This window comes from Carica papaya, chromosome 5 (assembly GCF_054855325.1).
Source record: "Carica papaya isolate Zhongbai chromosome 5, ASM5485532v1, whole genome shotgun sequence".
Taxonomy (NCBI): domain Eukaryota; kingdom Viridiplantae; phylum Streptophyta; class Magnoliopsida; order Brassicales; family Caricaceae; genus Carica; species Carica papaya.
Genome location: NC_142313.1, coordinates 39,578,113 through 39,605,829, shown reverse-complemented (window position 1 = coordinate 39,605,829; position 27,717 = coordinate 39,578,113). Strand labels below are relative to the sequence as shown.

Sequence of the window (27,717 nt, the reverse complement as noted above, 5' to 3'; positions counted from 1 at the left end):
GTCAAATGTCATGCATACGGAGATGTAGTATTTAACTTGGAAAGGTTTAATTTTTTATAAATAAATTGGTTGGTTCAGGTAAAAGAAAATTAGTACAGGCATTTTTAACCCTAATGCCCTAAATTTACCAAACCGTAAATCTTTCGAACATTCTCCTTAATTGTAATCTCCTTCTGGTTATGTTTTTTGGTGGATGATTGTCCCTCGTCGCGGCTCCTTCTGGTGACTCCTTTTCCGGTAAATGGTGATAACTGTTTTGAGTACTCAACGAGCTTGTATCTCCATCATATCCATAAATAACTATTGATTTAAACTGTGAATGATCTTTTGCATATTATAATAGTAACTATTTAGTTTGAGAACATAAATTTTTATCTAATTCAAAATAAATTGGGATAATTCAAGTACGAACGAAAACAAATTTAAGATGCTTAAATATATTAAATATAGATTCACTTTAATCTCTATTTTGTTGGATATGAATTCTTTTATAATGAATCAAAGTGTGACAAGTATCCACTATTGAGACGATGGACAATTAGGCACCAGAAGAAGCCACCAGAAGGATAACATGAATGAGAGACTAGAAGGAAATTGAGCCATAAGGAAACAAGAGAGTCTAAAGGGAGAGAGAGCAACAAACGAGTACACTACCAAATCAGAAGAAAAGTGTGATGAAAGAGACCTAGGTTGGCCATGTGGCAAACAAAAGCCCAGGCTAGTTTAGAGAAGCAACCACAAACAAGTGTAGAAACCAAAATAGACTTGATGACAGATAATGATATAGAGCCACCAGTGAACTAGAAAGTATAGAAGGATAAAGGCCGCCAGACCAGAAGGAGATCGCAACAAAAGAGAACATTTAAGAAATTTAGGGTTTAGTAAATTTAGGGATTTAGGATTAAAAATACTTGAACCATTTTGTTCTTTTTTTTTTACTTGGACTATCTGATTTATTTTTAAACAAGTTGAACCTTACCATATTAAATGTGTCATATGGCAAAGCTAGATCAACTTAAAATATGTTATGTGGCAAAGCTAGATCTACGTGGCATCTCCATTAATACCGTTAATGATTAGAGACTAAAATATAATTTTTTTTGATAATATAGGAACTAAATGAGTATTTTGGCTTAATATTTCTTACAACAATGTTTGCATGTCTTATGAATTAATTATCTAGTTCATCTCTCTCTCTATCTCTCTTTTTTTCTCTCTCTGTCCAAAAAATAAATTATATATGTTCAAACTAAATTCACTTTGATGTTAATTTATTGACACTATAATAAATTTTTTTAATAGAGAATAAGTAATCAATATAAATCCAGTAAGAACTTTAAGTAAATAGACTAAAAAAGCAAAAATCTCTTCTGAACAGATAAAATTAACAAGCACAATAAGAACTTCACAGTTAAAACATGTGCAGATTAATTACAAATTTTATTATCTAACAAAAAAGAAGTAAAAATGACCTAACATCACCTAAAATTAAACTAAACTAAAAAATAGAAGGAATAGAAGAAAAACGAATTTTAAACAAGAGTTATGAATGACCTTTCACTATGAGATGAACATGACCCACTGAAGTTTCTACTTCCAACTTAGCCAATTAGATCAACAAAGCTGTGAGAGACACACATGTTAAGAAGTGTAGCGATTAAAAATGTTAGATAGATGGAGCCAAATGCCATGTGAAGATAAACTCATCAAAAATTAGCATCTGAATTGAAGTAAGAGAATTGAGAAGAAAAATAACTAAATTGGATTATCCCCAATAGTTATTGTTAAAATATTTAAATTGATTCAGATGATGCCAATACTTGATTATTGTAATAAGACTTCTTTATATTATAATAAGGAAGAGCACTTAAATTTGAAGAAATTCAAGGAAAATGATAAACGAAGAAGAATAAGAGAAGATTTAAATATAGTATTAAATTCAACTTTTACTCATGTAAAAGTCATTCAAATATATGGCTCAAAAAGTATAGTTCAATCATTTTTTTTTCTAAATCTTAAGAGTGACATTTGAAAAAAATTTTGAAAAAAATTTTGAAAAAAAACCATCAAAATCATTTTGAAAAAACTTTATGAATTAATTTATGAGAAATTTTTTTCTGAGCAATGTGACCGTACATATAAAGTACAACTTATCGACATAGTTGAAACAAATTGTCGCTAGTGAAATTTTCAAACATGGAAAATTGTTATTGTTAAGAGCATTAAATGTTGAAATCAAACCCACTCTGGATCAGGAGTGGGTTCAAGTTTGCTCTTCACAAGGGTGGGAAGATTCGGGTTTAGTAAAACCAACCTCGAACCCATCCCATTGCCATTTTTAGTTAAATAATCAAGAGAAATGTCAAGAGTGAAAACATATGAAGTTCTATAGAGAATGCTGTTGCACTTTGTTTTCGTAGTTTTTAATCTTCAAAGTTGATATAAAAAGATTTTAAATAGATAATAAAAAATGATTCTTTCTAATAATAAAATTTTAAACAAAAATCACCTCTATTTATAACTTGAGAATAGCCACACTTAATTTCTTAAGTTTTTAATTTCTAATTTGGTTTATTTTAAAATTAGATATTAAACTTTTTATACCTACATATAAATAACTATTACACTTTATGAGATATCACTAAGCATACATTTTAATCCTATATGATCACTTTAATTAGGTTTAATGTTTATGATATCGTATAACATATAATTATTATTATTAAATATATGTAGGTTTACTAATACAATCATAAATTATATCCAACATTAAATATCCTCCTCGCCTATCCCTAACATGTGTGTAAAGAGCAATTCTACTTTAGTGCCTTTAAATTCCACTTTCCACTTCATTTAATAAACTTTGAGCATTTACATATTATAATTACAAATTAAATAAAAATAAAAGAAAAACCAAATGATCAAATAGCAAAACTGAAATGATTTCACTAACTTCTATAGCTTTTGACTTATTTTAATCAAACCTTATGCTTATTTGATATACTACTTATCAAAACGAACATGCTAGGCTTCTGACTCTAAGATCAAACCAACTAATTTGGTTTAATAACTATGACTAAAAACTCAGGGCATTACATATTACTTTCCCAAATCTTAAAGGAAAGTAAAAAGCTATTTTACCTTTTATTAAAATTAATAAGATTTAAAAATGTTGAAAAACAAATTACCCCATTTGTTTAGTTTATATTTTCAAAAAAAAAAAAATTATAATATACTAAATGAAAATGAGAATAATTTCACAAAGTTAATTAATTTATTCTAAAGGTTATAAAAACAAAGGTATTTCTCTAGGTCAGCTTAAAGTGCTAGAAGCCAGAAATATTTTACTTGCTTGCTTAGAAGCAAAAGCAGTGTCCAATACATTGACAAAAGCTCTGAAAGACTTTTATTGTCAAGAAAGCAAAATAACACAATTGATTATCAGTTGCAGAAAAGGACATCCGATCATCTAAGCTTAATCTCTTAGCTTGTGTCCAACAATAAAGTAGCAAAAAAAATGACTTAAAAAAGACAGGCATTTTGCCTAAGGGGAGAAAATTGCCGGAGGCATTGCAGGCATTTAATACTAGTATAAAACAAATGATAGAGGGTTGAGATTTTCTAGGCATGATTTTTGGAACAGCAAGATTGATCTTTCTTGCTTACCAACCTAATCAATTTTACAATAAAAAAATAATTCAAATTTTGAATGCCAGACTGATCTGTAGAGGTGACAAATACACCCCAATTGTTTGTTAAGTGAATAACACTGCTCTTACCTATCAGATGTTACAACTCTCAACCCTGCAACAATGCCGTTCTTATTGCTCCATCTCTCTGTCCCGTTCGTCCTGGGATGAGGGTGAGTAGGAGGAATTTCCTTATCATTGCTTCTGTTGATGTAACTATAAATTTCTGACTTACTTGAAATAAATTGAGAGGAATACTTTCTGTCGCAGTTGACAGTTGCTTCGATTGGACATGATCGTCATCCAATTTAACTCTAGATGTCGGTAGATGCACCGTATCATGGAATTTTGACCAGTTTGGGTGGATAAAAGAACAATGTACATACTTTTTCAACGGTAGTACTGTTACACGTTGAAACGGAACAGCATTACATCCCCCTCCTGTACAATGTAATCTTTACCCTCAGATCTCAACTGCAAAAGCCAAAAGAATAGCTTTAGTGAGAGATAAGATTTCAGGCCACTACTACATATGGACTTCCCTTGACGAATGGAAAGATTCAATCCAAGTATTACCATGCCAACTGCTATACTTCTCATGTTTATCCTTTACCTACCAATATATTTTTGTACTTGAAAATAAATTAGTTTTAAATATTTTATAGAATTCAATGGAGTTGGCATTATTTGAGGGAATTTAAACAAAGGTATACAATTATTTTAATTTTTTTCTCCTAATCATTAAGTTTATTCTAAATTCCTCAAATTTGATAGGATTGTAAATATATTTTTCATGAAATTCATTCCATCATTTAAAATAATTCCGAACACAGAGATTTTGCATTATGAGTAAATTTACATTTTGTATGGAATTCACTTATTCCAAAAGACAGTAATCCTCATGCAAATAGGAAGATAATAGCAGCTAGTATACCCTTGAGCCACAATTTCAATATCTAAGTTCCCCATTACCTTAATAGGACTGAATAAGGGGGTAACTGAATCAATAGACGAAGAGAAAAAAACACCCCCTCCCCCAAATATATACTGTACTATTTGGAACACAAAAATATTTTTTAAATTTATTTCTATGTTCCTATATGAGATATAAAAGTACCTAGAGTAGTTAAATGGAAAGCAATGTTCAGAAAACAATTGTAAAAATTTAGCGTGAGTTTAAAATAAATTAGAAATTAAAATAATTTCTAAAAGATTGGTTATTATCTATACATGAATATCACACATAAACGTCCCTCGTGTAAGTTTTTAGGAAATAAGAATATCCTCATATACTAAATAAAGCCTAGGCTTCACTAAAATAGATTCTAGACCCAACGAAGTGGTTAAGGCCCACAAGCTTTGAGCAGGTTTCTTCAATCCAAATTAATGTTACGTATTATCGATGTGGCTACAGATTTTAATGGATAAAATTGTGTGCTCATGATTACAAACTTCTTTGTGCACAGGCTGCTGGATTCATGCTAATCCTATATGTCAAATCCAGTCTAATCTGGAGAGACTGAATGCCTTTTTTCAAGATCTAGTTTCTAATCATGACCCACTATTCATTTGGATTATTCCATTTTGTCGATTTATACTTAATGTCCTTGACTGGTGATAGATAACCATGAAGATTCACGTCCTTCAATGATCATTTAATCGTCTTCCAATCCTTCCACAATCGACCCCAATCAGAGTTACGCTCAGGTCAAATCAGGATCATATAATAGGAAGTCTTTTATATGAACCCAAATCTGCTGTAGTATGCTGGGATTACTACTTGAAAAAAGCCCGTGAATCAAAAAACCAAAAGAACTGTTTGAGAAATATGTGCATGCATGCTTGCAAAACCATTTATATAGACTCAAGGAAGAATAACAAGAAAAGAAAAAAGACCAACTTACAAGTCCTTTCTCTCTTGCAGCTGAAAATGAACCAGAAGAAACGAAGTCATCATAGGATACCTGAGAAGGAAAAAAAATTATTACCAGCAGAAAATACTACATGACAAGACAAGGTGCAAAATGTCTCAACTAGTAACAGGCATAGCTTTTCAATTCATAGATCTGAATACTCTGATAAACTTCCCTTCTAACCAATATTTCTTTATCCCAGTTTTCAAGAGACAATAGAAAAAGACCCCAAAGAGAGCAGCTAAAAGACCAAGGTACTTGTGCTGAATTTAATCGCTAGTTTGGTTTAGTATATTTGCAAGAAGAAGAAGATAAACTATTAATTAAAATATTGTCTTGTTATTTTTTGTTTGAAATAAAAACTGTATATATTACTATAAGCACCTTAGGGGATGCAACCCATTTACAATAATTACATAGCTTAATCAACCCGAGTCCAAAATACTTCGAAAACCTCGGTGAGTTCAGATGATTGACCCGATAACAAAAACTCAAGGGTCTTGAACTATCTATTTTTTAGAATATCAAAATCTTTTGTGTTTGTGACACCATCAAAAGTTCTCTTATTTCTTTCCTTCCAAACCATCAACATAATGGTGAGAGGAATCAATTTGCATAATGGATATCTCCCATTTAAATATTTCCATGTCATCATCTCCTCTCTAACCAACCCCGTCATCACCCAATCAATCCTCAAGCTTCTGTATGCCATTGTCCATAAACTGAAAACCATTGGGCACCAAAAGAGCAAGTGACTACAGTTCTCCTCCGCCTTCTTACAAAGGTAACATGCATTTTTTTTAAAATGAAAAGTGTAAAATGTATATTAACAAGGTACCAAAACGGGAGTACCACCCATGTAAAAAACTTTACAAAAGTATTAGAGTGTCAATAACATTTCCAAAATCTTCTTCATTAATAATGTCATGACCAATCAAAATAGTATCAAAATAATATATCTACTTATCTCTTAATCTAGTTAGTCCACATTGCTTACCCTCAAAAACTCTATCATTCCTTTCTTTTCACAGAACCCAAAAAGGGCCAATGGAATTAAGTTAGCAATTCTTCATTTTATACATAAACCTTCCCAAGCCCACACTTCATCCCGCACTGCACCCACCATAACCCAATTGATTCCCAACAGTCCGTAGACCATACTCTAAAGATTATACACAGTAGGACACCGGAAGAGTAGATGGTTACATGATTCCTCAGCCTGTAGGCATAGATGACATCCATTCACTATTACCAGACCCCTCATCCTTAATTTATCCAGAGTGAGAATCTTCCCCCAACAAGCTTCCCAAGCGAAGAAAGCAACACGGGGGGGAACCTTTGTTTTCCGTAGTTGTTTCCAGAGAAAACTAATGAAACCCTCAGTACCCACATTCAACAGAAGCTGGTAATAAGAGCGGACAGAGAAATTTCCATTCTTTTCTAGACACCACCAGATCTGATCAGGCTGGCTGCTGATATGTTGGGAAGCCAGAATCTTCAAAATGTCTTCGTATTCTTGAATCTCCCAATCATTTAAATTTCTTTTCACATTGATAGACCACTCAATAGAGTTATTTTTCACCTAGTAAGCGTTCTCAACCAGCATGTTTCTTGACTGTGCTAGGTCATAAATTCTTGGATAACAGCTTCATAAACATCACCCATTCAGTCATTGTGCCAAAATTGTATTCTATTTCCTTTCCCAAGTTTCCATCTGGTACAATCCCAGAACTGTGGCCATTTGAGTGAGGACCTTCTCCCACAGACCTCTGCCATGAGGTATAGACTGTCTGAAACCGCTGCTGTCCAGATCGAGACAGCCCCACCTGGCATCAACAACTCTTTTCCATAATCTGTTATCTTCTTTCCAATACCTTCATAACCATTTACCTTGGAGAGCTTTATTCATTTTAACAATCAATCTAAATCCAAGACCCCCCAAAGATAATGGATTTTTAATTTATTCCCACTTTACCAAGTGAAATTTGCGTTTTTCCTTATCATCTCCCCATAGGAATCGGCATTGAATGTGTCTCCAATTTCTTAGCAATATTGACTGGTATTGTGAGAGTAGAGAGGTAATAAATTGGGAGATTAGACAATGTACTCTTGATTAATGTGTATCTTCCCCCTTTTGGAAGAAAGTTCCTTTTCCATCCTGCAAGTTTATTCTCAAAAAGATCCAGCACGGGTACGCAAGTACCAGAATGCTTGTATTTGGCACCAAGAGGGATTCCAAGATACTTGATAGGAAGTTTAACAGCTTTGCAACCCATCACTTTAGCAAACAGATCTGCTTCATCATCACCACTTATCCTTACTAAATCTATTCTCAAAAAGGTCCAGCACCGGTACCCAAGTCCCAGAATCCTTGTATTTGGCGCCAAGAGGGATTCCAAAATACTTGATAGGAAGTTTAACAGCTTAGCAACCCATCACTTTAGCAAAAAGATCTGCTTCACCGTCACCACCTATCCTTACTAACTCTGATTTCTCCAAATTAATTTTTAATCCAGATACAGCCTGGAAGTATAGTAGCACACACCTCAAATTCAAAAGAGTTTTCACCTCAGGTTGGCAGAAAATTAAAGTGTCATCCGTAAAGAATAAATGAGAATCCCACCGTAACCCCTTTCACTAGCTGAAGGTCTGAAGCCTCACATACTAGCCCATTTTGTGCTTCCATCCCCAGAATGAATAATAAATGGGACAAGGGATCCCCTTGTCTAAGCCTTCTAGTGGCCTTAAAACATTACCATCACAAGTCTTCAAACAGTCGGTTACTTCTTCCTCCAGAAATTCAGCTTCTAGGATCTGTTACTAGCATCAGAAATATTTTTAAAGTTGACACCATCCAACTTTGGCCAGCTATTAAAGCTTTCCTCATATAGCTTGGAAAAAAAGTTTTTAGCCACCTCCCTTAGCTCTTGGTTGCTGGATACTGTTTTATCTCTATAACAAAGGTAACAGGCATTAACCAGAGTTTGTCCCCTCTTCCACAGTTTGTCTATAGTTAATATACATTCTCTACAAACCCCCCAAGCAAAGAAAGCAATCCTTAGTGGGATTTTAGTTTTCCAAATCTGTTTGTGAGGAAAATGATCGGCTTCATTCTCAATTCTAATCATACACTTATAACAGGATTTAACTGAAAACAGCCCATTTTTTTAGAGAGTCCATTTCGGGTAGTCATTACCATTCTCTAGTGAAATACTTGAAGGTGTGCTTAACATTGTCTCATATTCACCAACTTCGCAATCATTTAACCTTCTGTTAACCATAATTTGTCAGTCATCAACATCACCATTTCCTCTTCCGTAACACTCCCCAACTTTCACATATTTATTCTGAGCGATCACAAAAATCTGGGGGAATCTTTACAGCGGGCCCCCCTCCATCCACTGATCATGCCAAAATCTGATATTGTTTCCATTACCCACCTTCCAAGCAATACACCTCTGCAAATTGGCCTTACCATCCCCAATCCGCATCCAAAGACTCTTCCCATGGATTTCAGAGCCCCTCCCGCATAACCACCCACTATTATCCACTCCAAACTTAGCAGCGATAATCCTTCTCCATAAAGCCCCATCCTCTGTCATAAATCTCCAAAGCCACTCTCTGGTAAAGCCTGATTAAACTCCACCAATGATCTGATCCCTAATCCCCCTCTACTCATCGGTTTCTCCACCAATATTTCTCTTGTTATATGTTGAAGAAATAGCACGGATGTTTATAGGGAGAGCTATGACAAGAATAGGGAAAAATAAGACTACAAGCTTACTACACTAGAAACTGCAAAATGCTATTAAAAATGGTCTTCATTCTTTAACAGATTATAAGTAACATTCTCATTCTTTAACACTTTCCTTCATGTTGAAGCTTACAAAAGCTGTTATAAATGATAAACTAAAGCAAATAGAAAAAAAATAAACTAAATACAAACTTGCCAACTTGTTCTTTCTATTAAAATATATTTTCAGTTTGTAGCTTCTCTCATGTTTATCCTTGTTTTAGAGTCATACACAATGTGGACTATCAACCGCATGGTTACTTTCTATAACCAAAAAAATTAATTTCTGAGGCTAAAAAAAAGTAGTTATTAGACCAAACAACTTTTTTTTTTTGAAATAAAAAGTGTGTAATATATTTGCCCAAGCAATATCATTCTCGGTATTTGCATAGGTTATTATTCTTTTCTTTATCATGGATGGGTTTGAGCTCAAACAGACATGTTTGCATCTGTGATGCTAAAACATTAGATTTTCTTGAGAAGATCTTAATAGTCCATGCTTGATGACTAATGGATTTGAAGATTATTCTACAAAAACTTCCATATATAAACTGGATAAATGATCACAACCAAACAAAGAAGGCTCCTCCACTTAAATAGTCTATGTTAGACCTTATCAGGCATGTTTCCTTCAGCATCCGGGACTGTGAGCCTAAGAATCAAATTTTCTTGCCTAAATTTTATGAACTATGAACAAAGTTTCTCAGGTTTCATTTTCAACATGGAGATATCTAAATTGGTAAAAGGTTTAAAATATTAATAAACTAAAGAATTGCCAAGTTCACTGCAGCTGCAGGGCACATAAGTTACAATTAAATCTGCTCTTATCATGCTCGAAAAGGGAATATTTGCCTTTAGAGTTATGACGGTAAGAAATCCAGAGCTATTAGAAAAGCTTTAGTACTTCATCATAACTGACTTTGAAAATAATTTCTGTGCTCGTAATATACTGCTGCAGGCAAGACTGGTTAAATATCAACTGGATGTCCATGGCACTTTCCACCAAAAGGCAATGTACTGAAGCTTATTTTATAGTCAAGAACACGAAAGAAAAAGCAGAAAATAGTTCTGTAGACAACAAGCACAAAATAGGTAAATGGCAACAAGAGTTACAGCAAACTCTTAGTTAGGTAACTCCTATTTTTTAGTTACTTGAATAAATAAGCTGATTAAGAAAGCCCAAAACCATGGTGATTATATCATATATATTAGGAAGAAGTCAGCGCACTCTTTCCTATTCATTTGTACTCGGATTTTAGCCCAAAATCATGGTGATCTTATCCTAAATTTTAGGAAGAAGTCTGCCTACTATTCCCTGTTTACTTATATTCAAATTTCAGCAATAGAAGGAAGATAATAATTATTTTAAAAAAATTGTTTAGAGCCCTTAACTTCACAGATCAGTGGGTTCTCCGTAATGAGTCCTAAAGTCTAGTACTATTTACCTTATTCCATTACCAAATCGAAAGTTTGGGACCATAATAAATTCTTATATTCAAATCTTATTCCATGAAAAATTGGTGTCAGGGAAGCTGGTTAAGGAAGAAGTTGGCACCTTCGAACAACAGTTGAGGCTTTTTTCGAATTTTATGAGGACCACGTTCACATGGAAGAGCGATTAAATGCGCTTGTTCAACAAATCAAGGGCCTATTTATAGAGCTTTCAAGTATCAAACCAGCAAAAATACAACACCAAAAAGGAGCAAAAACAGTTGTAGCGAAAAATATGCACGGCAGAAATATTTGAGAGTAAGGGAACTGTCCATTGTACTGGTGGTATCAAGACCTAATGATCAGTCTGTCATTCTATAGGACAAGCAAACACCTCAGCTTCTAGAAGAGTTTTAAGTGTCACAATGCACAGATCAGTTGTGTATGTATGCCATTTGGTGAGTGTGTTCTACTAACGCGGCTTATGCAAGGAGTTTGGATTCCCCTAGAATCTTTAGGTGCTACTAGTAGAGATGCACATGTCCAGGCAGGCAGATGCACAAGCTCTTAGGAGATACTATATAGATTCACTCCATTAGATGGTTGAAGACTTGTGCATTAATCAGACACCTCCATCACCCTAAGGATTCATCACTTTTTTCTCTACACCTACATGCAGCATAAGAACAACCTCCAGATTTCATATTCTCTCCATCTAGAGATTTTTATTTTTCTTTTAGGAAACAATTCATCGAACATTGAATACGTTTTTCATATTCAATGAGTGAGGACAAACACATTATGAAAGAGCAGTGTAATTTTATAGTCGATAACAAGAAAGAAAAGGCTGAAGAGGGACCAATAAATAACAAGCAGAAAATAGGCAAACGCAAAGAGAGTTGTTGGAAATTCGTATTCCTTAGTTATTTAAATAAATATGCTAACTAAGAATCATAAAACAACGGTGACTATTATCCTAGATATTAGGAAGAAGTCAACCCACTTTTTCCAATATATTTATACTCAGATTTCAGCCTAAAATCATCATGATCTTATCCCAAATGGTAAAAAGAAGTCTGTCCACTCTTCCCTATTTCCAAATTTCAGCCATAGAAGGAAGAGAATAATTATTAAAAGAAGATTTAGAGTCTTTAACTCTAGCAATTAGTGGATTCTCTTTAACAAGCCCCAAACCCTAGCTCTAGATATCTCATTCCATAACAAAATCAAAGTCCAAGACCATAACGGCTTAGCTCTGATCTAAAAGAATGCAAAACATATGGGCAGAAAATAGTGGATATTATTCAACAGAAGATGCTTACTGTCTCAGCTCGAATGAAACCCTTCTCAAAGTCTGAGTGAATGACTCCAGCAGCTTGAGGTGCAGTCATTCCTGAGTTCGATAAATAACAATTAAGACAGCATAAAAGATTTTTTTGTTTCTTTTGAAATAAAAGACAGTATAAAAGATATTAACTGACCCAGAGACTTCCTCCCCTCTATCCCTTTCCACCCCCAAAAATAAAATCTGTAGCTCATTACCAAACCAACTACCCAATGGCACTTTGGAGGTAGGTTACATGTCTTGCTGGCGCAAGTAAAAGAACCAACTTCGTTAAAGCATGTCAAGGTCCATTAGGAGTTAATTTTATCCTTGGTTAAAGCATGTGATGTAAATTCAACAGCCAGAAAAGCCAAAACTAACCTGCAAGTATTGTCCATGCTTTTGTTTCCTGAGACAAAATGAAACAAGTTCCTTCAACATTTGACCTTAACGAAATATCGCATAAAACTACATTCAAATATTTATTCACCTTCTCGCCAGAAGTAAAATATGTACGAAGTCCTAGAAGACTGTATGTCGCCCTGATAAGGTTTCCAAGACCACTTTCATTTACACCAAGAGATTTCAAATATTCTGTTCTCTCTTCAGATGTAAGTTCTGTAAGCTCAGATTCAACCTGCAACAACAAGCTTTCTCAGCTTCTCTGATTGGTAAAAGTTAATATAAGCTATAGGTCAGAAACAGGCAAAAGATAAGAAGTTTTGTTCTTATTCTTTTTTCTTGGAAAAAGATAATAAATTCATGGCCATCAAACTACATATAGATTCTTACAGACCAACACTTAGGAAGGAAAAATAATAAAAATGATGGCTCAAATTATAGAAGATTCCATTTGAAATTATCTCAAACCTGTGCCGAGATTGTCACTTGTCCAGACTGCAACTTGGATGCAAGATTCATCACTTGTTCGACATAGGGATTACTTTCAGGTTCAGCTAGATCAGATTCTGCAACATTGGCCACATAGATTACTGGTTTCATTGTAAGCAAACAAAGATGCTTGATGGCATCCTTTTCAAAATCAGTCAAACTAACTGATCTTGCAGGTTTTCCATCCATAAGTGCCTGCTGAATTCTCTCCAAGGCAATCTTTTCTGCTTCCTCCTGCAGCAAGTAACATTGCTGTCATAACTAAGACACACCCTCACCACTTTCAGTTGATACAAATGTGTTTATGCATATCTACTCAAAGGAAGGTCAAGGCAGTTCTGACAAAACTAGAGTAGGATGAATAAAACTCGAAAAAAGCAAATATTATGTTGTATATATTCAATAGCTACTAAGTAGAAATAATTTTTCTTGGAAATAAAAAGAAATATTGTAAATAGTAGCACCAAGTAGGTAATGTCAATGTATAAGAGTGATCAAAAGGTTACAGGAGAGCTAGCCAAATAATGAAAAAGATCCCTAGATCTTCTCCATTAAGGAGGATGACCTTTAAATAAAATACATAAGGTCTGAAATCATGAACCTCAAAAACTCTTCATTCCTTTCTCTCGAAAAAGAGCCCAAGAAATAGAGAGAGGAATAAGCATGATGATGTGCTTCTTGCTCCTACCAGCACCTAACCTTCCCAAGAAAGGAGCTCAACTGAGGTAAATCTACTCACCACCTATTGAATGTCAAGTAAACTAGATGTCAAATCCCATAGCCTATGAGTTGAAGGAAATATTATCGAACCACCAAAATGCCAAAATGTTTTTGCAACACTTACGTTTATATTTGGTTCAATTCTTATCCTATTTCTTAATCTTAATTCTCATATTGCCTTAGTAAATACAATTAGAAATAGTTTATTGTGTTTGAAAACTCACCTTGAATTTTTTTGATGGTGGAAATTCAATCCCCCATCTTGAAAGATAGGAATTAAAATTCCACCATCAAAGAATTCAAGATGTAGATGGTGGTAACGCAAAACATGAAAAATCATGATCTTTAAGAATAGTATGAGAAAAATCTGCCAGGTGGTCTATGAGCTATGGTGCCAGATTCTTAGACTGCTCAGGATCAATTAGGTCATTTCAGTCTCGGTTTTTGATGAGATATGGGCTTGGAACGGGATTGGCCTGAAAAAGAATATTGTTAAGCTCATTCATTCAATCATTTTTTGGGTGTCTTGGAAAGAAAGGAATAGGAGCTCAGTTTGATGGTACTGAGATGGATACTAATAGACTTACAGAGTTATGGTTTAATTATTTTGGATACATTATTTTGGGTCATAACATCATTAGAGATGAGGATTTTGGGGATGTTATTGACACCCTAACAATTTTGTAAATTTGTTAATAGGTGGTACTCCCATTGGTACCCTTTTAATATATATTCACACTTTTTATTTCAAAAAAAAAGAAGAATAGTAAGATACATTAAACTAAGAATTGACTAGAAATTGATTCGAAATTAAACCAAACACAACTTTCATATCAGGAAGTTGGGACAGAATAAATTTGTACAATTAGATGACTCAAATAAGAATACTTCAGATGGATGGTAATATACAAAAAAAAAAAAAAAACATGGATATGGACCCAGAAAAGAAGTGAAGAAGGGCGAGAAATACGTCCATGCACAAAATAATTTGATTTAGGAGCTAAGCGGGTCTAAAGCTAATGCTTAGCCTTGTTAGAGAGAATACTTTCTTGTCCGGAGATTATATTCTCTCAAGAACACCTTTCTCAGCCTTTTTGGCCATATTCCTCAAGAACAAGTTTCAGTTCCAATGTTAGATTTTCACAATTCTGAGAAAAAAATGTATTTTTTTCTCACCTATATGAGAAGTTGTGTAAAGACTAAGGGTCATGAAGTGCTTTGCAGAGAGGCAATCTATGCTTCGGTGCTAAGTCCAAGTGGCTGGCATGAAATGCCACAAACCTCTAACCACATGTTAACCATACACATGCTATTTGGGACGGTAGTTTATAGGACCTCTTTGTGACCAAAGGCACATGATCTTTGTTAAGTGTTGCCTTTGTCTGTCATGCAAAGGAATTTGGAGCTTGTCTTATATTAAATTTGCCACATTTCCTTTGCTAAAAGAATAAACTGAAGAAATATTTCAGTTTATGTTTTTAGCATCCTCAGTAATTTTCTTCTAGATTTCATTTCTTTCTGTGAAAGAACACCTTATCCTTATTTCTTGAATTCTCTTTCCTTCTTAGTAATTTCTCTTTTTTATATCAATAAATTCTGGGAAAGAATCTAAGAACTATCTGGAAAAATGTCAAACCAAGAACATCTTGTTCATGGAGAGAATAAAAGAGAATATCAAATACTCAGAGATTAAGAATTAGAAACACAATAAATACCAAAGTAACTAAACCTGAGAGTCAACATCCAGGAAAGTCTGAATAGAACTAAGAAGCCTCGAAGAAAAGATCAAGACAAAAGAAAAAGGCACTTTATATCATTTATATTTGCTCGCTCCATACCAAGAGAAAATTCTGTCAGTATCTTCCACAAAATCCAATAAGACAGGGTAGAAACATTTATCAAGTAGTCAAAATCATATTGTAATTCAAACATTCCTCCAGAAACTAGCTCAATCAAGGATTATTTCCATGTAACTGATAAACACCAAACAGACTGACCAAAATTACAAATAAATTTCCTATCAACCAGGGACTTTCCAGTCTCTCCGCTTCTCTTGCGCACAAAACACCGTGCTATAGAAACTATTACCAGAATTTCAGAAAATAACATACCAAAGAACAGAAAGGACAGCTGCCCTTCAAATACAATTCCTCAGAAAAGTTCCAGTTAGCTGAGGAATCAGGATCTCAAAGTTTTCCAACTAAGAGGTTTCCAACAAAACAGATCTGACTTCTTCTCCCTTATCTTTTGTGTTGTTCCCTTTTATCCCTTGCCACTATTACTAATTTAGTATCTTGAATGAAACCCTCTCATCTTAGAACTACAAAAGACCATGTAAATATATTTAAACTAAATCAACCGATAAGTTAGTTTCATATCGACTAAATTAAAATTTAAAAACTTAAATTTGACTAGTTTTGAAAGCATTTTATGTGAAAATATATCACGTTTTGTTATTTTGTAGTTTTAGAAGCAATTGGGAAGTTTCAACAGAATCGAGGTCTTAAACAAAGGACAGACACTTAAGGCAGCAGTCCCAGGATTTAGAGGCTGTGGTGCCAGAAACAAGAGAGCCTAGGCTGCAACGTCATAATTTGGGAATTGCAGTGCCAAGACTTGGGCATTGTTATGCCGGAAACAGGGGAGAACAATTTCAAGTTGAAAAATTTTGACACTGCAGTGTCGCATGATCTTCTAGAACTGAAATAGAGTTTTAAAAGGATTTGGATAGGAACTTAGATTTGGATTTGTATTCTAGGAATAGAAGTTTTGATTATGAATGATTTATGGGGATTCTGGAAGCTATAAATGAACCCCTCGGGGTATCAACTAAAGAGTAATCAACTCTTAAGATAAGAGTTCCCAAGAGAGGGGAGGGGCGCAAAACAGGTTACTGAGAAAGTGGAATTCTCACCTCAAATTTCCACAGTTATTTCAGATTAGGGCAGATTTGGAACAAGCACCAATGCCAGTAAGAGACTTTGAAGGAATTCTCTAGTTTTTGTTATTTTGAGTTGTAAAGTAGAATAGGAGTAGCGTATTGTTGTAAAGAAATCGTAGTGAGCCTTATGTCTTGTAACTCTGTACAAGGGATGAATGGTTTCAATTTTTATCATATCGCTGCACGATAGGTACATTTTATACATGTGGCGTTTTCTTCTTAGAAGAGAAGTCGGGACATTACAAGGTTATGAAGGAGAATGGAAACAGCAGTGGTTCCATGAGTTTGGAGGGAAGAGTAGTATGGCAACTCGAGGGAGGCACTTCATCAGCGCGTTCATCACCAAGAGAAAAAGTTCTCTTTCCTTTTCTTTAGTTGTAGGAAGCATTTTTGTTTAGTTGTACAATATATTTACATATTAGTTTACTTGTAAGAAGCATGATGATACTCTTTGATTTCATGTTTATATTATTAAACAATATCATAGAGTAATTTGTTAAGTTAAGACTAGATGGATCCAAACTCCATGTTCTTAGCTTAAATTAACTAAATGAGGTTTAATTCATTATTTTGCATGACGACTATGTTCTATTATTCTTAGAATGTTTTAGCTGTTTGATTGTGGAATTTATTATAGTAATATATCAAACAAAGAGAGTATGACATAGGATAATTTTAAATGCTAAAATGATCCTTGCATTTGAAGATCATTCAAGCAACCTATAGGATATATTCAAGCGACCTATAGGATATATCATGAATGGAATAAAACTAGTCCTAAAAAAGATTTTAAGAAATTTGTGTGGTCGGTTTAAATCTACCTTAGAGGGAGATTTAATTGTAAAAAGATTTCGTAGAACTTAATATATCTCAGTAAGAACCATATATGATTACCTCAAAAAGACATTCAGAAGCTAATTCTCATCAAGTAAGTTAATTAGACCTGAACTTATATAATTAAATAATTGGAAGTTCTACAATTGGATACATATTAATAATTAAACTCATTCCTTTAATATTCTTAATAGCCCATGTATAGGTGAAATCAAATCCCTAGCATATTACCTTCTATGGGAGGATTTGAGGTTGAGGGTCATGCCAACTACAAGATAGCCAAGAAATCATCCATGATAAAAAGATAAGCTTAAGGAGTGGGAAAAGGATATCTTGGGGGAGCAAAGAGGAAACGAGATGAGTCATTTTCTGAGTTCAAGAGACTAGATTGTTTGGAGGGAGAAGCAGGTTTGGGGAGAAAGGAGTTTGAGAGTAGAGATGGTATTCAGCTTGAATTGGCCAATTTATGGAATATGGAGGAATCGAATTGGAAACAGAAAGCCATATCAAAGTGGATTAGAGAGGGGGACAACAGAAACCTTTTCCATAGTGTGCGAGTCATCATAGAAGTGTCAATAATGTAGGAGGGTGGTTAAGGGGAATAAGGAACTAAGAGGGGAGACCATGCCATACTTTAAGGACTCATAGTCAGAAAATGCTCCATGGAAGCCCACACTTGATAACCTGAATTTTGACCGCTTAAGGGATCAAGATAGAACACTTCTAATTCGGGAAGTCACATAAGAGGATATTTATGAGGGTCTAACGAACTGCAAGGGTGATAAAGCCCTTGCTCCTTATGGTTTCAACACGAGTTTTTTTCAACGTAATTGGAAGATCATGAAGGATGATTCAATTGAACTATTTAAGGAATTTCATAGCACAAGCTCTTTGTTAAGAGTTTGGACTCCATATTCCAAAGATAGAAGGTGCATCAAATGGTAAAGATTTCAAGCTAGTTATTTTGGTGAATGGAGTTTACAAGATCATAGCAAAAGCATTGGAGAAGAGAATGGCTAAAGTGATGCAAATGGTCATTGGTGAGTGCCAACATGCTTTTGCGGTGGATAGACAAATATTGAATACTGCATTAATCACTAATGAGGTTGTTGATAGCCTTCCAAAAGGTGGGAAGAGATGGCTCTCGTGCAAGCATGCCATGGAAAAGGCTTATGACTACGTGACCTGGAGTTTCCTTCTTATCTACTGGATAGATTGGGTTCGGAGAAAAATGGTTGCTGGATAAAGGCTTGGCATTACTTCGGCATCTTTTGGAGATCCTTCCGCTTTTTAAAGCATCTAGGAGGCTAGATCGTGGATCCTCTTTCCCCTGTATCTTTCATTGCGGTATTGGAGGCTCTTAATAAACTCCTCTTAAGAGCTAGAGAGGTAGGTTTATTCAGAGGCTTGTGTATAGGGAAGGGAGAGGAGAGAGTGGAGGTGACCCACCTATTCTTTGCCAATGATACTTTATTATTATGTGAACTGAAGGATGTGGCTTTGGGCAACATTGGCGACGTGTTGCTACTTTTCGAGGCTATGTAGGGACTCAATATCAATATGACAAAGCGGGAGCTAATTATGATATCCTCGGGTCGAGTGTGTGAACTTGTCAATAAAGTATATAGGATTGTCCTTCGGAGTTAAGTTCAAGGAGATATCAATGAGGAACCCAGTGATAAACAGATTTGAATTGGAATTTGCTGGATGGAGGAGGGGCTTGCTTTCTAGAAGTGAAAAGGTGACCTTAATAAAAAGTGCACTAGCCAATGTTCCTATTTACATGATGTCCTTGCTACAATACCACCTAGCGTGACAACAAAGATTGGAGAAATCCAATATAACTTCCTATGGGGTGACAATGTAGAGAAAAGAATGTATCACTTGGTGGCCTGAGACAGACTGAAGCAACTTATACAGAAGAGTGGGTTAGGCTTGAGATCTCTAGCAAGTTTAATAGAGCTTTAGGAGGGAAGTGGTTATCGAGATTCATGGCAGAGCAAGGGAATTTTTGGAGAAGGGTAATGGAGGCGAGGCATGGGGTGGATGGTCAAGGATGGTTCTGTAAAATCCCTAGGCGACCGCATTGAATGGGAATATGGAAGAGAATCATAGGAAAGGGAGACTTTCAAGAGTGTTTTAGGTGGAGTCTGGGTCAAGAGAAAGAGTGAGATTTTGGAGGGGTGATCGGATGGAGAGGGCAGCTTTGTGTTATTAATTTCTCAATATTTATGCTGTTGCACACAATAGGGATGCAACTGTAGAGGATTCCTTAATAGGCCAGGCAACAATGAGATTTGGCAGATAGAGTTGAACAGAAACTTAAATGATTGGGAGATCTCAGAGTATATGAATTTAATGGAGATACTTTCATAGTTTAAGAGGGATCTCTCTATTGGAGATTCGTCATGCTAGAAATTTAACTCTTCATGTGTATTCTCTATGAAGTCTTATTATAGCCATCTGAATAGTAGTTCGGTAGAGGGTGAAGATTTTCCTAATAGGTTGATTTGGAAAGTAAAAGCAACCCAAGGATAGCCTTCTTCATGTGAGGTTTTTAGAGAATACATTCAAACTCTGGACAAGCTTTTAAAGAAGGGGAAAATTCTACTGAACATAGCTACTTGCACAAGAGATTAAACCTTATCCACTGGCTACCTTTAAGGTCATATGAAAAGAGAAAAATATAAGGGTTTTGAGGCATTGAATCTAATTTTGACATATTTAAGGATCCTTGAGTTTAGACCCTAAATTTTTTATCAAGGGGTCATCTACTTTATTCTAGTGAAAAACTTGGAGACCTTATAGATATTTGATATATTATAAATATTGTATACACATTGCATACACTTAGTGCTTTTGAATATACTTACATTTTATTTTCAAAATATATTATTAATCTTAATAGTTGCATAATTAGTTTTATTGATCATTTTTATCTCACTTTTAAATTCCTAAATTTGACATCTTAAATAACATCATTAGCATAATTATGGCAATAATGTACTTTAGTTCTCATGGGAATGATATTGTACTTATCAATTTATTAGTGCATTTGTTAGGGATTTTGTCGCATCATCAACCTCTCTGAGGGGAAAGGAAAAAGTTTTAACTTCTTCTCTCTAGTTTTCTTTTTGAACGAAAAGAGGAATCCCGCATCTGGGAGTAGAATCAAGATCATAAATTCAATCACCTGAAGAGAATTGGTATGTAGAACTGACCACTAAGGCAAGTGCCTTGTGGTTACTTCTCTCTTGCTTAACACACCAAACAGACAACATGCTGTTTTTTAATATAAATCTGACATCTCCTGAAAGATCTAATATATATATATACAGCAACCTTATTGAGAGACTACCATGTGGAAAGTGGGAAAGGCAGTGATGTAGCTGACACCAATTGCCACAACAGTAGCTTGCAAATGCAAGGGCAGAATTACCTTAAGTTTAGATTTTGAATCCTTTGCCTTCCCTTTCTTGAGCTTCTCCATTCTTTTCTCTATCTGCATTTGTTGAAGAAGATTTAATTTAGCTTTTGTGAGCTAGACTTTGAAGTGAATGTACTCTTGCAACCCACACGGATTAAAATAAGAACAAAAGACAACATACAGAATTTAACAGCAATGTGCCAACATCCAGGAGCCATCTGCGAATTTTTTGCAATTGAAGAACTTAATTTTACAATTAGACTTTTTTTTATATGAAAGTTTAAGGAGAAACCCAAAATTGAAACTTTAAAATAATAATAACAACAGAGCACCCCTTTACAAGGAGCTTTTATGAATAGTGATCTCTTTGAATATAAGACAGAAGCCTACAAATTTCACACTAGCAAATGGTATATTTCTTGAGTGGTAAGTAGTCTATAAATTGCTATGCAAGGAAACTTTATTCTGAGCTTTTGTTGAATCTGTTGGATTTTCTATCTTTATACACTTGTTTATATAACATCTGAACAAGAACATGAGACACAACCCAAAAAGTTTACACTAAGAAATGCAGCAAAACCTTAAAAAATTTGCCATAGGAGCAAAAGTTATACAAGCAAGTGAAATAAAACAAGATCCTCCTACCAGAATGGCAACCTTGCTTATCTTCTTTTAAGCAGGGAAAGCAATTAAATAAAGGTGCTATTGCTTTATCATTCATAATTCGAAATATCAATCAAAGGTGAGAGCAACACCATCAGGACTCAAAATCACATGATAATTCAGTGGGCATCTTAACCTTTTCCAAAAAGGTCCATATAGTAGATACATATTTATTGATATACCTGATCCAAATCTGAGAAAACAAGTTCTAGATTGATGACGTCAATGTCAGACTTCGGATCAACTTTGCCATTTACGTGAACAATGTCATTATCTTCGAAACAACGCACCACCTGTAACAATATTTCCTTCAATAACAAAATGCCAAAATAACAAAATGATAACATGATATCCATACATAAAAATCGAAAATTTAAAAAGATAAAATAATATGCTACATTCACGATCTCATTAGTGCCCTTCCGGTACATATCATATAGCAATATAGGGCAAGTGATATTGTGTCTCTAAGTATATAAATGAAGAGAAAATGAGAGCAATAGGGCTCATGAATCTGGTCAGTGCAAATGGTCGCTTCTACTCCACATGTCATCATTCCTCCTCTCCACAGCGTGGCTACTAGAGATAGGGCAAAAAAGTCCTCTGATGTTATCATTGAAGGGGCTGCTGCAGCTAAAGACATCCTCAAGGTTTTTGGAGTAGCTAGGGTTTCTAGACAATCTTTTCTATGCAGCCAGAAGACTGAGTGACTAATCAAGTCTCTGTTCTTTCAAGAAAACACCCTTAGCGAGAGCAGTGAACTATTTTTGTGGAAGCCATTTGAAATATATTTTTCTTATATTCCTTTCAAACAAATATACTTAGCTCAACTATGAAAAGATGAAAAATCAATTACAAATTTATTTCAAAGCAAGTTGAAATAATACATTTCAAATTCTAACAATTTTGATACGATTTAAACTATATTATACCAATTCCATTAGAAATTCATCAGACATAAATGGAGCACTCTGTAGTGTGAGGAGACAGGTTGGTGTCCGTTTAATGGGGCTTATGGCAAAGGGAAGGATAAGGAAGTGAAGGTTTCTTTACCATCTTTACTGCCTGCCATGGGATCAACAAAATTTTTATTAGGACAAATTTAAGGAAGATTAACTTTTTTAAGAGACCCTGTTACGGATTGCCAATGCGATTATGGAAAGGCTCAAATTCCCCGTCAGATATAGGTCGTCGTCTTGCCACTTAATCTATATCATTTTTGACACCTCTTTGTTATTACTCATTAGGTGCCATGCCGTATTCCTCCAAATAGGTGTTTCTCCCAAACAAAAATTGTAAGCCCTCCCATTCTTCTTCATCCTTACCCTCACCAACTTCCTCCTTCACTATATCTCTTCTTCCACCACCTAGGTCAAAATTCAGTTCTGCATCATCCACTTCAGAAAATTGAAAGACGAAATGTTATTAGAGAATCAATGTTATCATCCTCTTCCGTCTGTCTGACTCTTACTCCTCCGCTATAACTCAATAAATTTGTCTGCTCAGCCCCTTCCTTGATATTGCCTTTAGCTCTTCCACCAAAGCCACCACCTACCTCCGTGACTTCTTCTCTTTCATCCTTCCTTCCTTTTTTGACTAGCTATAAGTCGTTCTCTTGAGTCATCTCTGCCCGACCAAATCAGGCAGCTAATCACGACTATGGATTGCATCCAAACATTCTTTGAATTTTCTTCTTGTTCCTTCTTTGCACCTTCAAGCTGCCCTGTTCAGTTTTCCCATCAACTTGCTTCCTAGCATCAATCACTGTCTCCCTTCTATCATGGGGCATTGTCAGTTCTACATGCGTCTTTAGCTCCAGTTTGGGCTACCACACACCCTCGGTTGGTTGTTTCGACCTGGCCCAGTTTCTTCCTTCCAAATTGGCTTCCTCTGCTGCATTTTGATGGATCGAACTATGGCATAGAAAGAACACTTGGACCTGTAAAACTGAATCCCTATTTGACACAAATTGATTGCATATCTTCCTTGATCGCATCCTCAGCTATGTCTTCTTTGGTTCACATATAACTTATTTCCAGGACTAATTTCAGCTTTTTTGAAAATTCAATCTTCAGCAGCTCCTCTATTTCGGGCACTCTACCTTCTTTGGTCTTCTTCAAGCTTCCCCCTCCTACAACCTCCTTATTGTCCACTCAACTTCCGTTCACCACCCACAAGCTAACGGAAGCAAGTACATTCAACAATCAGTCAACATATTTATCTACAGAAGAGGGAGAGAAGAATATCTCACTAGAAAAATCACCCAACAAAGCGTCAAAGACCCAAAGTTCTGAACTTAGAAAACCAAGAATAATATGGTCATGTCATAACTAATTAATTTCATGACAAATGATATCAGTGAGAATTTCTTGTTGTACAGGACAACAAACGAATTTTGGAAAGCAGTTCAAGAATTCTACTTGAGCAAAGAAAACACATCAAAATTTTTGTTATTGAATTTAGCCTCCATGACATGCAACAAGGAAATCTATCTGTAATCCAATACTATGATATGCTCACCCGTCACAAGTAATGATTTGATGTGTTTGAGGAATTGCCCAGATAATACAAAACAGTACAGAGAAATTTCAGAGAGAAATTTCGTAAAGAAAAATAATTTTCAAATTTCTCATAAGATCAAATAAAAATCTGAAACTCGAGGAAAAATACTCGGAATGAAACCATTACTTATTACTTATAAAGTATTTTCCAAAGTAAGGAGAGAAGAAAGAAAAAAAAAAAAAGATAATGGCGAGAGATGGATTCATAAGTCCTACTATTGAGGCAGATCAGGTGGTACCTGATAAGTACCTGATCGACAAGTCCTACTATTGGACTTGGATCATGAGGCATTAGCCTCAGGCGGATAAGGTAGTACCTGATTAACCTCTGATCACCGTGTGTGGTCAAGGCTCCATTGAAGCGGAACCTTGGGTGTGAAACGAAAATTGCTGGTTAGGTTGGTCCAACCAAGAAAGGCATGGGAGTCTTTGGGCATTACTGGGGCTACTAAGTCAAGCTTGGGCTGAGTTAAGTAAAGACTGACTACCTCCCTCAATGCACACTTTTTATATATTTGTCCCCATTATGGGCTGCATGCTATCTTCGATAGATCAATGGGAGGTTACAATTCCAAAGGAACTCTTACTTTTTAAAAAAAAAAAATCTTTATACATAGGAACTTTCAATGTACGAAACATCTTTGTTTCTTAAGAATGAAATAAAGGATTCTTTTGAAGAACAAGAAATATTTGATTTCCAATTAATACATAAACTCCCTTTTAATTACGAAAAATTTTATGAAAAAACTAGTTAAGAAGTCATCATCAATATGATTTACCTAATATTAGATTACCTATATTAGTATTAGAAAAATGGCGAAATAGAGTCAATAAGCCTTAGTCGACCCTGGAGGACAATAATTTGCTTTTCCAACCTGAGATTCTCTTTTTCATTTTCTCTAGTAGAGGAAGGCATTGCTCTCTCTTTATTATCTACATTCTTTAAATCTCAAAACTTTTTTAGTCCTCTTTTTCAATGGGGGGAAGGGGCTCGGTATTTGAAAAAGAAAATATTGAAAAAAATTCTGATGATTACACAGAGAATGAAACTGCAACCTTTAATCTTGATATTCTTGATAAGGAAAAGGGAGGTCTACCTTAATGCCTCAACACAAAAAAGACACTAGGAAAATGGATTATGCACACTTTAATGATGAGAGATTATTCGAAAAAATTTACACTAAAAAAAACCCGATTCAAAGTAAGAAAGATGCAGCTATGTCTCTTCAAAGCCAAGAATCTGATCCGATATCAGGATCCAAAGAATTAGGTATAATCTCTAAGTCTGTAGAATCTGAGTTTTTTCCCATTCAATAAATGCATTCTGACCCTCTAAATCTCCCTATTGCTCTTAGGAAAGGAACTCGATCATGTACTCAACACCCTTTATCAAATTTTGTATCTTATAAGAATGCATCATCTTCTTACTATACTTCTATCTCACAATTGTCAAGTGTGGATATACGTAAGTGTATACAGGAAGCACTAAAGATTCCTGAATGGAAGAATCTTGAAAAAATAGAGGCTCTAGAGAAGAATGGTACGTGGGAAATGATTAGTTTGCCTAAAGAAAAATTGATTGTTGGGTGCAAGTGGGTTTTTACTGTCAAGCTTAACTCAGATGGATCATTGAAACATCATAAAGAAAAGTTAGTAGCAAAAGGATTTACGCAAACACATGGAGTCGACTATCAGGAGACTTTTGCTCCTGTTGCCAAATTGAATATTATTCGAATCTTATTCTCTGTACCTGTGAATTTAGAATGGTTACTGTTTCAATTGGATGTAAAAATGTATTATTCAATGGAGAACTAGAAGATAAAGTCTATATGGATGCACCGCATGGCTTTGAAGAGAAGTTTAGAATGAAAGTCTATAAGCTGAAAAAATCATTATATGTACTAAACCAGTCTCCCCGATTTTGGTTCGAGAGATTTACCAGATTTGTTAAAAAAGAATGGTATAGTAAAGGACAATTTGATTATACAATGTTTGTGAAATACACTAGTGATGGAAGGATGGTTGTCTTAATTGTATACGTAGCAGATCTAATACTTACTAAGAACGATGATGAGATCTGTAGGTTGAAGAAATATTTTACCCCAGAATTTGAAATTAAGGATTTAAGGTCGTTACGTTATTTGAGTATACAAATTGCAAGGTCAAATATGGGAATTTCTGTGTCATAAAAAAAGCATGTTCTTGACTTATTAGAGAAGACGGGCATGAGCGGCTATAAACCAAGTGATACACTCATGGATCCTAATCAAAAGTTGGGAGCTGGTCCTAATGGAGTTCCAATTAATAAAGGTTGATATCAATGTCTTATAGGAAAACTCATTTATTTGTTCCATACAAGACTTGATATTGCCCTTGTGATTAGTGTCATAAGTCAGTATATGCACTCACCTTATGAGGAACATCTCGAAGTTGTATATAAGATTCTCAAGTATTTAAAGAGTGTACCAGAAAAGGGGGTTGTTGTTCAAGAAAAATAATAAAATGAGTATAGAAGTCTTCACATATGCAAACTGAGCAGGTTCAGTTTCAAATAGACGATCAACCTCCAGCTATTGTAAGTTCTTATGGGAAAATATGGTTACTTGACCAAGTAAGAAGTAGAGTGTGGTTGCTACAAGTAATACAGAAGTTAAGTATAGAGTTCTGGCAAATGGAGTTTGTAAGGTATTATGAATTAAAAGAGTACTTTAAGAGTTAAGATTAGAAGCAGAAGCACTTATGAAACTATTTTGTGATAACAAATCAGCTATAAGCATTGTGCACAACCCAATTCAACATGATCGTACGAAACACATTGAGATTGATAAGCATTTCATTAAAGAAAAACTAGAGAATGGAATTATTTGTATGCCGTTTGTGAACTTCTGAGCAACAAACAGCTGATGTTTTTACCAACGGTCATTTCAAACCAAAATTTGAATCTTTCATTAACAAGTTGGCATGATTAATATCTATGCACTAACTTGAGTAGTGTAAAAATATATAAAAAAAAATCAGAAGTTGACTGCATATCTCTAAAATTATTACTTTATATTTTTAAAATTTATTATTGCATATTTTTAAAAGTTATTAATGCATATCTCTATGATTTATTAATATAATTTTTAAGAAGATATTATTATTGATTATGTAGTCATTTACTCCTAAAATTAGAAAGAAAAATAGGAATGTAAAACTCTATAAATGCAGCTTTTTGTACCAACTGATAATGACAGAAAATAAAAAGAAAAAATTTTCTTTTTTCCATTTGCATTCCCTAACCATACTACAAAATTGGTGTTTAAGAGAGAAGAATACACAAAAATACCAATTTTAGGACACTACCACTCAATATCTTCATCCGCCTCCAACTAAACATATTTGGTCTCCAAAATACATGGATCAAAATGAGATACCTAAACCTAAACCTACTCACTATACTAAAAGATATGAACTTCAGGTCTAAACCAAACAGCCACATCCACCTGATCAAAGTCATGAATCTAATCTGGATTCAGATCCAGCATCAC

The 27,717-nt window shown here is 34.7% G+C and overlaps 1 protein-coding gene across 4 annotated transcripts in view; it reads right to left on the bottom strand.

Annotated features, from left to right (window-relative positions):
• Positions 1–3,550: 3,550 nt before the first annotated feature.
• Positions 3,551–27,717, bottom strand: part of LOC110821055 (GTP-binding protein-like protein) — a 36,037-nt gene continuing 11,870 nt past the window's right edge. For 2 of the 4 annotated variants that reach the window (XM_088220869.1, XM_088220867.1), the window contains 8 exons: positions 21,809–21,919; positions 20,976–21,038; positions 13,021–13,275; positions 12,641–12,787; positions 12,532–12,559; positions 12,149–12,219; positions 5,594–5,653; positions 3,551–4,163 (listed from right to left, as the gene is read on the bottom strand). In XM_088220869.1, coding sequence (XP_088076995.1) covers positions 4,095–4,163; positions 5,594–5,653; positions 12,149–12,219; positions 12,532–12,559; positions 12,641–12,787; positions 13,021–13,275; positions 20,976–21,038; positions 21,809–21,919 — 804 coding nt within the window. In that variant the 3' untranslated portion in view covers positions 3,551–4,094. Of the gene's footprint in view, positions 4,164–4,926; positions 5,466–5,593; positions 5,654–12,148; positions 12,220–12,531; positions 12,560–12,640; positions 12,788–13,020; positions 13,276–20,975; positions 21,039–21,808; positions 21,935–27,717 lie in introns of those variants that run through there. The other 2 variants (XM_088220866.1, XM_088220868.1) reach the window with 2 other exon arrangements.